This window comes from Tiliqua scincoides, chromosome 10, assembly GCF_035046505.1.
Source record: "Tiliqua scincoides isolate rTilSci1 chromosome 10, rTilSci1.hap2, whole genome shotgun sequence".
Lineage (NCBI taxonomy): Eukaryota > Metazoa > Chordata > Lepidosauria > Squamata > Scincidae > Tiliqua > Tiliqua scincoides.
The window spans coordinates 20,523,943-20,540,078 of record NC_089830.1 but is presented as its reverse complement, the minus strand read 5'-3'; the positions used below and the strand labels follow the sequence as shown (position 1 = coordinate 20,540,078).

Genomic DNA, 16,136 nt, shown 5'->3' with positions numbered 1-16,136 from the left:
GTAGTGGACTAAAAAGATGGCAGGCCCATAAAACTGGGGTGGGAGGAAGCAAGGGCCAACCCTTTTGGACGGTGTCGAAGGTGTGTGTATTTATAGGAAGTACGGTTCACCGGGGAGCCACGGTCCCTGCCACGGAATGCAAAAATGGCCACATTTGTTTCTCTTTTATGAGCTGCTCTTGCTTTGCTCTCTGTGTCATCGGCACACACTCGGAAATGCATGCACACTGCCGGACCGTTTATATATATATATAAACCCACATGGACAAATGTAGGAACACGTGCCCTGTGAGTCACACCCACTCCCTAGTGCCAGGAAGTGGCAAGAGGAGGAAATGACTAGAGGGGCCTTTCATTCCCTTGCAGCCGCCCAACATACTGCATGCCACACACCCGGCATCTCTGAGCATCCGCCATGAAGGTGAGTGACCCCCTCCTCTTCCTCCAGCACAGAGTACCCTCGGCCTGGGCCTTCTCCGAAAAAGACCTACTTAGCGGCTTTGGTTTCCTGTGTCTGGAGCGGTTTCTTGGCTCAGAAAATTTCCTGCCAAGGATTAACCCTTTGGGCTTGAGTGGCTGGGCAAACTAATCCCTTGACTCGAGGCAAATGAAAACCAGGCATCCCAATTGAGAGCAGGATGGGAGGAGAAGGGCCTGGCTGGAAGGGGGCAGGCTGGAATCCAGAGGGATAAACAGCTCTCCAAGCAGGTATCAGGGGAGCAGCAAGTTCACTTTGTATAGTTCGTGGTCTGTTTTTCCGATGTGAGCTCAGAACTGCGCATTGCCTGTCGGCGAGCTGGTCTCGGCAGAGATGTCCCGCGTGGCTGTGGCTAAATGTTTTTGCTTCTTCAAAGCAAAGATGAACTGAAAAGCAATCAGCTTTGGAGCCGTTGTGTGTGTGAGACCGAGAGAGGAAGGAAGAGAGAGCGGAGTTGTTCAATCACACAGCTAAAAGTAGAGGGACGGATGGCTTCGTTTCAGTGGAGTTAGGCGGCTGGTAGACTGGAAAGGCTCCAGCCAGGGAGAGGCTTAGAAAAAACAATCAAGCCTTGCGAATGTGGATGGAGCAGGAGGCCCTGCTTGGTTTTGGTTACTCCAGGATTCCTTTCTAGGACATTGGCAGGCTTACAACTCAGGGCTGCCTTTTCTGATGGCTGCATCACATCCTTCGGAGTTTTCCTACAAGCCCACATCTGTCTGCTGCTGGTAGGGGGGGCAAAAAAAGACGGCTTTTGTTGTGACGGGGAGGAGAACCCCAGTCATTTTCCTAGGTCCAGAGGCTGAATCCGCAGAGAACCTGAGACATGCCCACTAGGCTAAATGGCCATCAGAAGCAACACGGGTGGGCAGCATGTGAGGTATAGTGTATCTTTGTGTGGAGGAGTTTTATGTTGTTGCTTTGGTGGATTGGATGATGCTCAAAAGGTTGGAGATGTAGCCCCACAGCAGGGGCTTATCTGGTGGCATGGCAGCAACAGTAAAAACATTGGCTGGGGTGGGGTGGAGAATAATCCAATTAATTTATTGTGTTCCGCAAGAACAAATTACCTCTAGACTCCGTGACTGTTTTATTAGACCTGATGGGGCGAAATGGACATGCACAGCATGACATTTGTCATTTGCTGACAGCGCAAGCGTATGCGTGCCTACTCAGAAGTAAGCCTCATTGAGAGCAGTGGTACTGACTCCCTTGTAAGTGTGTAGAGGGTTGCAGCCTTTGTCTGTTTGTAGTCTGGCTGCCGGCTGGGAACAAAAACAGAGCCCTGAGCAGCTTAACGAAGTTATGGCAAATAGCAGCAACAAATGACTTTAGGGCTGGGGAAGGGCACCAATTACATAGATCGTATTACTGAGACACGGACCCTGTTTGTGTGTTACAGGAATGAAACACACAGTAATAGTGTTCTGCTGTTTATGCCATTCTCTGCTTTGGGGCCTCTCATTGACCCTTGCATGGGGAAAATGCCAGTTTCATCCTTAGGAGTTTGATTTCCAAGCCACATTTCCCTGACTTTGAGCATGAGATACTCAGAGGAAGGAATATGCACATGAAAGATTTTGGTAACCTCCTGTGAACCCACAAACTAAGCATGCTGTCCAAAGGGCTGTGAGAGGAAGCAAGGGCCAACCCTTTTGGACGGTGTCGAAGGTGTGTGTGTTCACAGGAAGTACGGTTCACTGAAGATCCACGGTCCCTGCCACGGAATGCAAAAATGGCCACATTTGTTCCTCTTTAAAGAGCTGCCCTTGCTTCGCTCTCTGTGTCATCGGCACACACTCGGAAATGCATGCACTCTGCCAGACCATTTATATATATATTATTGGCAACCTTCAGTCTCGAAAGACTATGGTATTGCACTCTGAAAGGTGGTTCTGGCACACGGTCTAGTGTGGCTGAAAAGGCCAATCCGGGAGTGACAATCCCTTCCACACCGGGAGCAAGTGCAGTCTGTCTCCCAGGCTATGGGCCTTCCTTCTTTGCCTCTTAGCCTCAGACTGTTGGCCAAGTGTCTCTTCAAACTGGGAAAGGCCATGCTGCACAGCCTGCCTCCAAGCAGGCCGCTCAGAGGCCAGGGTTTCCCACTTGTTGAGGTCCATTCCTAAGGCCTTCAGATCCCCCTTGCAGATGTCCTTGTATCGCAGCTGTGGTCTACCTGTAGGGTGCTTTCCTTGCACGAGTTCTCCATGGAGGAGATCCTTTGGGATCTGCCCATCATCCATTCTCACGACATGACCGAACCAACGCAGGCGTCTCTGTTTCAGCAGTGCATACATGCTAGGGATTCCAGCACATTCCAGGACTGTGTTGTGTGTGTGTGTGTGTGTGTGTGTGTGTGTGTATGTATATATATATATATATATATATATATATATATATAAAAACCCACATGGATTCCATGTTAAAATTCCATGCTTAGGCCATTCTGCGCCCAGGTGACAATCAGCAACATGCCCCAGTTGCGCATACAGAGCCAGTGCGAATACATCCTCTTGTGGTGCATGAGGTCTTTTGTGGTGGTTTGTGCAGACTGAGATATCTGGTGCTTCTTCTCTGCTCCCGCAGAATCGAGGCCTGAAGACTGACTTGGGCTGCAACTATGATAAGCATGTAAACAAAAATTGCGCACTGATGTGACTTGCTGGCTGTGATTAGAGTGCCTCATTTCGGGGTAGTGATTTTGATGCGCGGGGTGGAGCTGCGCCTTAGAGTTAACAGCGTCGCCCTGTGTTGTTCCACAGCACAGGCAGCACATATGTGTCAGATTTCTCCAAGACACAGTGCAAACCTGGGACAATTGTATCGTTTTGTGCTTCTGTTTCAGCTCTTTGCCATTTTGCTGCTTGCCCTTGTGACCTGCATAGCTGCTGTGGATGCACAAGGTAAGGTGTCTCCTCTTCTGTGCCAGGTCTGACGTCTGTGCCCAACCTCGTTCTCCACCTTTGCCCGTGTTTTTCCTTTCATAAGGCTTGTTTCGTCCATCCGAATAGCCGCTTTCTCTCCTGCAATAAAACCCTCCTCCGAAAATATCCTTAGGACATATTTTCCCTGCAAATGAACCGTTGTTGTTAAATGAAATGAAACGTGTGATTCAAAAATGCACGAGCAACTGCTGCAGGTTGCAGGATAAGGTCCAGGGAGGGGGTTAGGATTTGGCAGCTTTGCTCTTTCTGGACCAAATCACCCCTCCCTCATTGCATTGTTTGGCTCTCTCTCATGCCCCTTGCACCCTCCCGCCACCCCTCCTGCCTCCCCCACCACCTTACCTTCACCGGTGGGCAGCCCCAAATCTGCTGGCACAGGTATGAAGGCTCCAAGGCTGCAGTCCTAGCCACACTTACCTGGGAGTAAGCCCCATTGACTTTGATGAGGCTTACTTCTGAGAAGGCATGCATAGGATTGGGCAGCAGGTGAACAGCTAAACTCCCCATGTGGCATAGTGGATAGAGGGTTAAATTAGGAGATGAGAGACTCATGAAGTTTATTAAGTGGACTCTGGGCAAATCACCCTTTCCCAGGCTGCCCTTCCTCCCAGGGCTGTTGTGATGATAACCTGTGCTGAGGGAGATGGACTGAATTCTGCTTCTCGGAGGACAGGAAAGATATTTTTTAAGATACTTTACTCATGATACACGGAGGGGACTAGCTCACTGAGTACTTGCTGCAGTTTCAGAGAGCTCGACTTCCATCGTTGGACAGAAGGAGGGTGAAACAAGAACAGTCACTGGGAAACCTGCTGTGTTTACAACTCCCACTGGTGAGTCCTACCTCTCAGCCAATTATTTTTGGTCAGTGCAATTGTGTGATAGGTGATTCAAGCCCTCCCCAAAGTGCTTGCATTTAGTATCCATATGTTGCCCACCCCCTACCCCCCAGTCCCATGACATTTTTCCTGTCCTGGTTGGGTGATGGACATATTTATTTATTTGTTTATTTATACATACATACATACATACATACATACATACAGGTATTTATATACCACCTTTCTCTGGTGATCAGATTCCTCCTCAGACTTTAGTCCAAGGCGGTTTACATAGGCAGGCTGTTCTAAACCCCCGTAGGGATTTTTACAATTGAATAGTTCTAGTCTTTCATAGAACTCATAAGAACATAAGAACAGCCCCACTGGATCAGGCCATAGGCCCATCTAGTCCAGCTTCCTGTATCAAACAGTGGCCCACCAAATGCCCCAGGGAGCACACCAGCTCCTCCTTCCAGCTGGATTCCTTCCCGGTCTGGTCTCTCTCTGGCCCTTCGCCTCCCACGCTCCACTTGACAGCAACTCCTTTCTGGCACCTCTTTGGCACCTAGGGTCAGCTCATCAATATATCAGCATGTCCTCAGTTCTCGGGTACTTCCGGTTGTTTCGAACTGGCAGCCTCAGATCTTCAGCCATACAAGGCAGCAGCTCTACCAACTGAGCCAGACCTGAACCTTTGGCTGGAACAGGGGAGAAGCCACAGAGCTATGTATTCTTTGGAGCAAAGGGACGGCGGCCTAGGAAGAGTGAAACACACCCCTGCTGTTTTTTTGTAATCTCTCCCCCCCCTCCCCAAAGCACTTTTAACTTTTTGAAAGGACCACAAGCCTCTGTTTTAATTTTTAACATTTTAATACTGCTCTTCCGTCAAGGAGCAAAGGGTTCCTCCCTTCCTATTGTCCTCACAACAACCCTGTGAGGTTCAAAGACACAGGGTGACCCAAAGTCCCCCAGGAATGCATGCAGTTTTGTGTGTAGCATGCCGTGCACCCTTAACCTCAGTGCCACGCATGAGCTGTTGTTCTGTCCGCAGAACAAGCATGCTGTTCTGCTGGTCCCTGGTTCGAGTCTTGCAGGCTGGAGCAACGTCACTTTAAAGGGAGGTAAAGGTGATTAGAGAAAGGTGTCTCTTTCGAGGACCTGCACTTTCTTTTGTTTCACTCTCGCCTCTGGTCAAACAGCTTTGTTAGGCTTTTGAGACTCTGCCAAGAGTCTGCACGTTCTGTTTACCAGAGCTGGCAGAGAGGCGAAGAATCCAACTGTTAGCCGTGATCCCTCTTTCCAGCAAGTTTTTTTTAAAAATATAACTTATCGTTCTCTTCAGCCACAGCTCCAAACAAACCCCACAGCACTTTGAGAAACAACCACAAGTCTCCATTATGCACATTTTCACATTCCTCTGCAGTGCACTCTTCTCCTCGGCCCGATGCACGAGTTGTTATTAGTCTTTGGAACTCCTTGCCAATTAGTCTGTGGAACTTCTTGCCACAGGACGTAGCAACGTAGATGCCTTTAAGAGGGGACTGGACAAATTTCTAGGGGAAAAGTGCATTACGGGTTACAAGTCATAGTAGGTATGTGCAAGGTAGAGGTAGGCTGCCTCTGATTGCCAGATGCAGGGGAGGGCACCAGGATGCGGATTGTGTCTGTTGTCTAGTGTGTTCCCGGAAGCATTGGTGAGTCACTGTGAGATACAGGATGCTGGACTAGATAGATGGGCCTTTGGCCTGATCCATCGGGGCTCTTCTTATGTCCTTATGTTGTTGCTGTAATGAGATGTGAAGTGGTTTGCAAACTCCAGTTGCTACCTAAAAATTTCAGAGCAGTGGGGGAAGGTTGCAGTAGAGACGTGTTGGGTAGGAGTATTTAACTCTTAATCTGCTTGCTGCTTTCGCTCTGCATCCTTCACTTTTCTCCCCCCAGCATCTTGTTTTTTCCCCAAGCATCTTTTTTTTCTATGATGCAAAAAAATAAAATCAAAATCAAAAATCTCTAGATAACTCTGTTGTGGGGGACAGGGTTGCAGGGAAAAGGCTTCCAACCAATTATTCTCCCCAGTTCACCCCTCTGCAACTGGCTGGCAAAAGAGTTCCCAGATCCATATTTGCCACTGAAAAGCCACCCAAAGGTAATTCTGTGAATGCCAGATGCAAGGGAGTGGCTACAAGATGCAGGTATCTTGTTGTCTTGTGTGCTTCCTGAGGCATCTGAAGGGCCACTGTGGGATCCAGGAAGCTGGACTAGATGGGTGGTTGGCCTAATTGTATTGGAATCGCCGAAGAGCTGGGGAGGAGGTAGATGTGGTGTCAGCAGTGGCCCCTTTAAGGGTAAGGCCTGGGCATCCAGCAGAGTGTGCTGCACAGCTGCAGCCACTTGAAGGCAAGAGGGCCCTCAGGGATATAAAGAGTGCCTGAGGCAGGAAGGGTTTGTGGGTTGTAGAAGGAGTGCAGGTTGGAGACGTTTTCCAGACTCACAAAGAGAGTCTGGTCCAACAAGAAGCTGACGGAACATACCAAGATCCAGGTCTACAGAGCTTGTGTCCTGAGTACACTTCTGTACTGCATCGAGTCATGGACTCTCCGCTCACAACAGGAGAGGAAACTGAGCGTTTTCCACATGCGCTGCCTCCGACGCATTCTCGGCATCACCTGGCAGGACAAAGTTCCTAACAACACAGTCCTGGAACGAGCTGGAATCCCTAGCATGTATGCACTGCTGAAACAGAGACGCCTGCGTTGGCTCGGTCATGTCGTGAGAATGGATGATGGCCGGATCCCAAAGGATCTCCTCTATGGAGAACTCGTGCAAGGAAAGCGCCCTACAGGTAGACCACAGCTGCAATACAAGGACATCTGCAAGAGGGATCTGAAGGCCTTAGGAATGGACCTCAACAAGTGGGAAACCCTGGCCTCTGAGCGGCCTGCTTGGAGGCAGGCTGTGCAGCATGGCCTTTCCCAGTTTGAAGAGACACTTGGCCAACAGTCTGAGGCTAAGAGGCAAAGAAGGAAGGCCCATAGCCAGGGAGACAGACCAGGGACAGACTGCACTTGCTCCCGGTGTGGAAGGGATTGTCACTCCCGGATTGGCCTTTTCAGCCACACTAGACGCTGTGCCAGAAGCACCTTTCAGAGCGCGATACCATAGTCTTTCGAGACTGAAGGTTGCCAATAATATATGGCAGGTTGGAGGTAGGAGAGGAGAATGACTGACTTGGCTTATTGACTTTGGAATCAGACCTTGGACTGTGACTTGGCTTATTGACTTTGGACTCTGCCCTGGATACTCTGAATGACTTTGTGACTAAGGACTGCTGGAGACACTGGAGTTTAAAGTGTGGCTGCTGTGCCCAAGACCTGCTGATGACCCAGGGTCTGCTGTAGTGGTGGGAGGCTGCTGGCAGGAGAGAGGACCTCTGCAGGTTGAACAGGTGAGCTACCCTGGAGGTGGGGGTCCAGCAGGACTGCAGGGCAGAACCAGGGTCATTTGTTGGGGGAAAGAAGGGGAGCTAATTTGCTTAAAGTGGGCATAATTCTCCAGGCAGAGCTTGGCCTTGGAATCTGGCAAAACACTAATCCAGCAGGGCTCTTCTGAGAAATGAGAACCAGCGTAGCACAGAATATAAGAACAGCCCTGCTGGATCAGGCCAAAGCCCCATCTAGTCCAGCTTCCTGTATCTCACAGTGGCCCACCAAGTGCTTCAGGAAGCAAACAAGACACAAACTGTGTCCTGATGTCTTCCTCTGCGTCTAGCATTCTGAGGTAGCCTACTTCTATAATCAGGAGCTTGCATATGTCTATCATGACTTGCAACCCGTGATGGACTTTTCCTCCCGAAATTTGTCTAATCCCTTCTTAAAGGCATCTAGGTGAGATGCCATCGCCACTTCCTGTGGCAAGGAGTTCCATAGACTAATTACACACTGGGTAAAGAAATATTTTCTTTGGACTGTCCTAACTCTCCCAACACTCATTTCTAGTGGATGTTCCCTGGTTCTGGTGTTGTGTGAGAGGGAAAAGAGCTAGTTTTTCTTGGCTATAACTTTTGATAGAATAGAGATATCTGAACGTGGCTTGTTTCCTTGCATTCTGCATGAAATTACACATCAGATGATGTATAACATGATGGTATTATTCAAAAATACCAAGATTTTAAAAATTTTGCCGGTAGTGGTATGTCACTCTCTCTCTCTCTCTCTCACCACATGCACATCACATAGTGCGGCCTGCACCCACCTAGTGATACCACTGGATGGTACACACAACCTCTGTGTGTGTGTGTGTGTGTGTGTGTGTGTGAGAGAGAGAGAGAGAGAGAGAGAGAGAGAGATGGAGGGAAAGAGAATTACAATTACATGTTCTTTTGAAGCAGGAATGACAAAAGGAGAGTTGACAATGAAAAGGACATCTACAGTGGAAGCAATAACAGAAGGTGTTCACACAAGCAGCTCAAGAACCACAGGTGAGCATAATAAGCCAATCCCCTAGAATTGGGGCTACCAGTGAGTGGGGGATGGGGGTGGAGAGAGACACCAAGTAGGCCAATGGAGCCCCTTGTGGCCCGGATGTGGTGGAGCTATGCCCTCTGCATTGTCTCTTCCAGTACTCTTCTCAACAAAAAGATCCTCTGTGAACCAGGAGAACAGAGGAGGTATGTGAAAGCCTGAGAGAGGGAAATCTTGGCAGCTCTTCGACGCATTTTCCGTGGAAGGATCTGTTGGGCCTGGCTTTCCTCCAGAAAGGCACTTGGCGCCTCTCTCTCTCTGTCATAACATGGACAGTGTATCCATGCGTACGTACACAGAGACCACACACAAGGGGATATCTCGCGCATTGCCCAATCCACATTTGGCCAAGCTTCTTTCTGCAGGTCAAAGCAAAAGCCTGCATCTGTAGGATGGGGAGGGAAAGAATGCGGGAAAGAATGCAAGACTCTTCAGTCCCCAGGTGGTTCTACAGAGTTATTTCAGTGGCCTTGGAGGGGCTTGGTTGAGCAGAAAAGGGTCCAAGTTGCTCACAGCCGGTCACCAGAGATAGCTTTGCCTATATCAGTCAATGCATTGAGAAGCACCAGTTGCACCTCCCAAGCTGTTCCTCCGTGGCTCCTTCCAGCCATCTGCTTTCATAACCATGATTTCCCATTCTCTAATTTTGCCCCATGGCAGCAGATAACAAGGCTGGGTGAAAGGACCGATGTCTCCCCCCCACAACAGTGCTTCTTTTTAGTGCCACGGAGCTATTTCATTGCTGCTATAGCTGGGTAGTGTCCCAAAATGCTTTGTGGCTTCTGGGTAGTGCCCCAGAATACCATGCAGTGCCAGCTTGCAACCCACGTTGTTGGCTGGGTAACGCCCCAGAATACTTTGTGGTGCCACAACCAGCACCACCCCATCACCCACCCAAAAATCTGGTTGTGACCCACTGGTGGGTTGTGACCCGCAAGTTTGGGAATCGCTGTCTTAGAAACTCCTGTATGTTTGGTAGTAGATGCTTCAAAGCATCACAGAAAAGGCTAGCTATTTGTTAATCAACCCAGTGATGGGCTGAGAGTATAATAGGGGATGTGGGGAGGAATTCAGAGACAGCAGGGTCAGGTGAGCAGGAGGTTAAACATGGGAGCAGGTTGGGAGGCATGGAAAAGACTGAGGAGGGCAGGATAGGTGCTTAAGTGTTGAAGCAAGTGGATTAGAAGTTTGGGTGTTTTTACTGCTAAATAAGGCCTGGTTTTCAACCTTTTTTTGCCTTGTGGCACATTGACAGGATGCTAAATTGTCAAGGCACACCATCAGTTTTTTGACAATTGACAAGGCACACCATGCTGTTGGTGGGGGCTCACATTCCCCAATGGCTCAATTAATAAAGAACTCCCATGGCACACCTGCAGACCATTCGCGGCACACCAGTGTGCCATGGCACACTGGTTGAAAATGGCTGGCCTAAGGAGTAAGGAGGGTTAAATCAGAATGGGTGCAAGAATGAAGTTAATATGTGAATCACACCAAGGCTGGGTTATATGTTTAAATCGACACATAGGTGTCAACAAATGCCTGTATGTAAGAGAGTATGCAATATACCCTTAGTCTCCCATCCTACTCCAAGGCAGGAGGATTGGGCCTTATGGCCCTTAACTATTCTCATTCATCTAATATTCCTTCTCTTTTTGCAGGCGTTGAAATGGATAATTATCAAGGGATTTTCTATTACGGTGAGTCCCTAAGTGGAGAGAGATGGCCATTCTTCCAGGGCGTTGAAGGAGGCTTGAAAAAAGCATGGCTGTTCCTGGCACGCTTGCCTGATCCTGCTGTTGCCTTCAGTCAAACAGGTGTTGCAGGTTTTTGTATGTTTAAAAAAACCTGCAAGATCTGTTTAACCAGAGAAGGGGGGGGGAAGAGAGCTCTGCACATACACTGTAAGAAGCAGTGCCTCTCTCAAACCTCTTTCAACTCTCTTCAAAACGATTGTTGGCCTCCAGCCCACAGATGTTGCTTACGGACTGGTATTCTCTCATCCCACTGTGGAATTTGATGTTTGTATTTAAATCTCTGGTTTTTTTCCTCTCCTTCCAGATGAGCACTCCCTCCGCAAGTGGGGCCTGGTAGCTGCGGCCATCCTCTTCATCCTTGGCATTCTCATTCTGACCTGTAAGTGTGGGAGGCTGGGATGAATGGAGCTGGTTTTGCACTGGGGGCACTGCTCCTAGTTAACAGCGGTCTGCAAGGAAAGCAAAATAATGAGGCCATGGTAACTGTAGTACCTGAAAGTAGAATTGAGTGGCAGCCCAAGGCATTTGGTTGGCAACCTTCAGTCTCGAAAGACTATGGTATAAGCCTACAGCATCCGATATTCCCAGACGGTCTCCCATCCAAGTACTAACCAGGCCTGTCCCTGCTTAGCTTCCAAGATCAGACGAGATCGGGCATCTGCAGGGTACCAGTTGCTTTATAGTAGTATTTTCGGGAGCTGGACAAAATGTCTCTGGGTTTTGTGGGAGGTGGATTGCTTGGATGTCCCAAATCCCTGGTTCTAGAAGGAAGGGAGAATTGTGAATGATCTCTTTGGTTTTCTCTTCCATCTCCAGGTGGTAAACACGGGAAACTCCTGCGGTGCCATAGAAAGAAACGAGCAAGGTGAGAACCCACTACCTCCCCTTCTTGCTAACACACTCTATCTTACAGAAGGCTGAATGGCAGGCTCTAAGTGGTGCAATTAAATTAACAAGGAAATTCTCATGTTCCCTGCCTTGAATCTGTTTTGAGTTGGCTGATGGTACTGTTTTTCTGTTGTTTCACCATCTCATTATTATTATTCCGGTTTGGGTCGTCCCCCCCCCCCATTTTGATAGATTTTGATTTTTATGCTTTTTATGGAGTAGATAGATAATTGAATATTGGCGATTTCTGTTGTGCTAAGCCAGTGTGGTATATTGGTTAGAAGGCAGTCCTTGGACCAAGAAGACTTGGGTTCCAGTCTCTATCTAGCTAAAATCTCTCTGGACGACCTTGGGCCAATCACTTTCTTTCCGTGTGGCCTTCCTCGCAGGGTTGCTGTGAGCATTTAAAAAAGAGAGGAGTCAAAAGGCGAGGATACAGCCCTGCAAGTCCTTGGAATGAGAGTGGGATGCGAATGTAGGAAATAAATTTATAAACACTCCTGTTCACTTCTTTTTCAGAAATTATGATGTGACCCAGGCCTGATGTTCCTTCAGATCCTCCACAAGACAATGTTGATGGGGAGGGGAGGAGGGTGTATTCTGGAAACTAGCTGTTGCTTCATTACCCCAAATGACCCACTCCCTGCCTGATTTTCCACTTTGTCCTGCACCTGCTCATGCAACAGCGTCCCCCTTGCCCTACACTCCCCTCCCCTTTTGCTGCCTTTTTACTATATCAAATAAGGCTCTCTGTCAAACCGGAACATTCACAGACTGGTTACTCCCTTTGCCCATCTCGAGAACAAAGACCTAAGAGAGCTGAGCTGCTTGTGGATTCTGGGCAAGGCTGTTCCCCCTCCGTGCCAAGACAAACCCCTCCATGCAAATCCTGTGCCAAGGCGGTCTCAAATTCTGTCTTTGGAATAAATGCTTGGCACTGTTTCTCCTTTCTAAGCGTCCTGACCTTTATTTGATTCTGGGCTGTCTTTGGCTTCTTGTTCTACAGCCGTGTTTTCAGAGGAGTGAAGAGATATGATCCCCAGCATCACGAGCCCTGTTGGGGAAAATACACCCTGCCAGCTGGTTACAAGGCAAAGTTCCCTTCGGTGACCCTGGCAGACCAAAATTTGTGACAGTTGAAGCCCATCGTTGCCCCAGAACCATTTATTATTTTACGAAGAATATTTATAGCCCACTTTTCAATAACAAAAAGTACCCAAAGCCGTTTGGTTCAAAAAAGAAGTAGCCAAAAAAAAAAAAAGTTCCCTGCCCCCAAAGGCTTACAATCTATAAAAGAAAGGCACAAGGGAGACAGCAGCAAGTAGCTATTGGAAAAGAAGCTAGGAGGAACAGAGGCAATTGCTCCCCCTCCCCAATATAAGAGAACCAGAATCTAATTCTTTTTGATAGTGGTGTAGAGCAGGGGTGCCCAAACCCTGGCCCCGGGGGCCACTTGCGGCCCTTGGGGGCTCCCAATCCGGCCTGCAGGGAGCCCCAGACTCCAATGAGCCTCTGGTCCTCCAGAGACTTGCTGCAGCCCGTGTTGGCCCGACACAACTGCTCTCAGTGTGAGGACGACTGTTCGACCTCTCACCTGAGCTGTGGGAACAGGGCTCCCTCCACTACTTGGTGTTTCACGTCTGTGATGCAGCAGTGGCAGCGAAGGAAAGGCTGGCCTTGCTTTGTGCAAGGCCTTTTAAAGACCTTGAGCTACTGCAAGACCTTCACTCATTCATATAAGTTCCATCTCTAATATATTCATTGATGTATAATTTATTTAAATTTTAAATGTAAATTAATTCTTTTTTAATCCGGCCCCTGACACAGTGTCAGAGAGATGATGTGGCCCTCCTGCCAAAATGTTTGGACATCCCTGGTGTAGAGAACATAAGAACAGCCCCACTGAATCAGGCCATAGGCCCATCTAGTCCAGCTTCCTGTATCTCACAGCGGCCCACCAAATGCCCCATGGAGCACACCAGATAATAAGAGACCTCATCCTGGTGCCCTCCCTTGCATCTGGCCTTCTGACATAACCCATTTCTAAATTCAGGAGGTTGCGCATACACATCATGGCTTGTACCCCGTAATGGATTTTTCCTCCAGAAACTTGTCCAATCCCCTTTTAAAGGCGTCCAGGCCAGACGCTGTCACCACATCCTGTGGCAAGGAGTTCCACAGACCAACCACACGCTGAGTAAAGAAATATTTTCTCTTGTCTGTTCTAACTCTCCCAACACTCAATTTTAGGACATGACAATTGAGTGGTGATGCATGGATCCACCTCCTTCCTGCTTCTTTATAGCTCCTGTTAAGCTCCAGGCATAGCAGATTAAAAAGTCAAAGTCCCATGAATTGCTACATCAGAATTGTCTCCAGGGTGGGGCAGCTAAGCAGAGGCTCAGGCAGGGTGGCTCTGTCACCTAGATGGCACCCTTGAGCCTCACTTGTGGAGACAGGCAATTGGTGGCACATTGGCACAAGACAAAAGGCCCCTGCTTGAGACACAAGCCTACAGCACTAGGCATTTGCACCCCCCTCTGTTTTATAGCTCCTCCACTCCAGTCAAACTAGGAGAAGTGGAGCAGCAGTTGCCTGTATTAAAAAAAAAGAAAGAAAGAAAGGAATGGAGAAGAGGAAGAGTGTAGAAACTTATGCCCACCTCTCTCTTCTCCTCTGCCCTTCCTCTTCTGCTCCATTCCCCTCCTTTCTCAACTGGTTTCTGGCCTTGAATCTGGGATGTGGGTGAATGAATGAGTGCTGGCACTTCTTGCTGAGCCACTGCATTGGAATTGCGGAAGATAGTGCCAGGATAGTGGTGTCTGCAGCGGCCCTTTGCTCTGGTGAACCTGGGGAACAAAGGGTTAAAGCCTGGGCTTTCAGCAGTGGGTGTGCTGCATGGCTGTGGCCACTAGAGGCAGCCAGGTTATTACAGGGATAAAAGCAGCACCTGGAACAGTGATAGTTTGATGAGAGTTGTAGTTGAAGAGACAGTGGAGGACGGAGATGAGACTTGCTAGCTCATTGGACTGACTTACTGGCTTGCGGACTAACGGATTGACTGGAGAACTGGCACACTGGTGGACAGCTAATGAACTGACGCACTGACTCACAGACGGACAATGAACTGATACGCTGACTAATGGACTAGCGAATGAACTAACCAAATAGAGACTGCTGCGTGGTGGAGAGCTGAGGTAGTGCTGCTGTTCCTGGAAGAGAACCAGCAGGAGACCTTGCAGTCCTCCAGCAGTGTTTCTCCAACTGTGGGTTGGGACGCACTAGGTGGGCTGTGAGCCAGTTTCAGGTGGGTTCCCGTTCATTTTGATATTTTATTTTTAATATATTAGACTGGTATGTGACTGCGTTTGGGGAAATGTTCCAGACCTGTACATTTAACAGGCTGCTCTGTATATGCTTTTGGTAAATGGGACTTATTCCTGGGTAAGTGTGGGTAGGATTGCAGTTTAGGATTGTTAAAAATTTTCCTGCTTGATGATGTCACTTCTGGTCATGACTTCACTTCTGGTGGGTCCTGACATATTCTCATTCTAAAAGGTGGGTCTTGACACTAAACTTTTAAGAACCACTGCCCTACAGGCAAGTCACCTTCCTGCTGGTGCTGGAGTTCAACAGTAGGTTTATATGCTGCTAGAGCTAGCTGTGCATGGGCCAGGGTGGGGGTCTAATGAGCATGAAGTGGGCATAAGTTCTCTAGGCCAAGTTTAGAAAAGGAATTTGGCAAAACAGCCACCACCAGAAGCGACTGCCTCAGTGTCATGGGTGTGTCATCAATGCTTTGTATCCCCATGCACAGTCAAAACACATTTTCCTGCAGATTTGAATATGCTTTGAGAATCTGTGTTGCAACTTGATTTTTGTCAGCTCCTGCACTTAGCTGCTAACTGCCTGCAAAGAGCTCAGCTCCTGCAGTTTGCAAGATAGTTGCTAACTGCCCTGCACAAAGCTCAGCTCCTTAAATAAAGAAATAAAATATTGTTGCTTGTAAATAAAAAAAATGAAAATTGTTTTTAGATCTTTTAAGTCTCCTAAACCTAGGTGGGTTGCAACAGAGTGTCATTTTAAAAAGTGGGTCCCAGTGCTCAAATGTTTGAGAACTGCTGGCCTATCTTGTTCCTTGTGATGATTATGGCTGTACACCTGTATTTATTATTATTGTTATAGTAGTAAACAATTAAAAATGTAGTTCATGCAGTACACACTTGAATCTGAAAGATGGGGGAAATCTCACTACAATTAAGCTTCATCTAGTTTTTCACTTACTGTCTTGCCTGCCCAGATAAATATTTTATTTGCATGTTCAGTCATTAAGTTAAATGTGGCAACTAGAAGCTTGTTTGAGGCACCTAGCTGATTTTAAGTGCATAAGAACATTAAGAGCATCAGGCTAGTGAAGAGAGCATAAGTGCAGCTATTTTTACTTTTTCCAATTATTGGCATGTCTTGCTGCCACTTAGATCAAAGGTGATAAACACCATGCACCAAGCTATTAGGAAAGGCACAGTTGCAGGGAAATGGTTGCAAAGTTGGCAACCAAAGCCTTCCTAGTTCCTGGGCCTTCCGCCAAGTTCTTAAAAAAAAGATTGAGATCCAAGAAGAGGGTGTGTTGCAATTCAAATGTGACCCTGAAGAGGGAGACTTAGCGATAAGTAAGGAAATGGTAAATAAATGGGCTCATCTCCTGTAAACAAGTTTCTGAAATAAGAC

General features: G+C 48.0%; 1 protein-coding gene across 3 annotated transcripts; it reads left to right on the top strand.

The window, feature by feature from the left end:
* The first annotated feature begins 336 nt into the window (after positions 1 to 336).
* Positions 337 to 12,357, top strand: LOC136661415 (FXYD domain-containing ion transport regulator 5-like). Of its 3 annotated transcripts, none has more exons than XM_066638657.1 (8): positions 337 to 420; positions 3,323 to 3,380; positions 4,166 to 4,255; positions 8,628 to 8,720; positions 10,425 to 10,463; positions 10,825 to 10,899; positions 11,337 to 11,385; positions 11,928 to 12,357. In XM_066638657.1, the coding sequence occupies exons 1-8, from the start codon at positions 415 to 417 to the stop codon at positions 11,950 to 11,952; spliced, it is 435 nt and encodes a 144-aa protein (XP_066494754.1). In that variant the 5' UTR covers positions 337 to 414; the 3' UTR covers positions 11,953 to 12,357. The 3 variants fall into 3 exon arrangements, with proteins under 3 accessions (XP_066494754.1, XP_066494752.1, XP_066494753.1); XM_066638655.1 differs by lacking the exon at positions 337 to 420 and adding an exon at positions 1,126 to 1,357; XM_066638656.1 differs by lacking the exon at positions 337 to 420 and adding an exon at positions 1,229 to 1,357 and having other exon boundaries at positions 8,631 to 8,720.
* Positions 12,358 to 16,136: the final 3,779 nt, after the last annotated feature.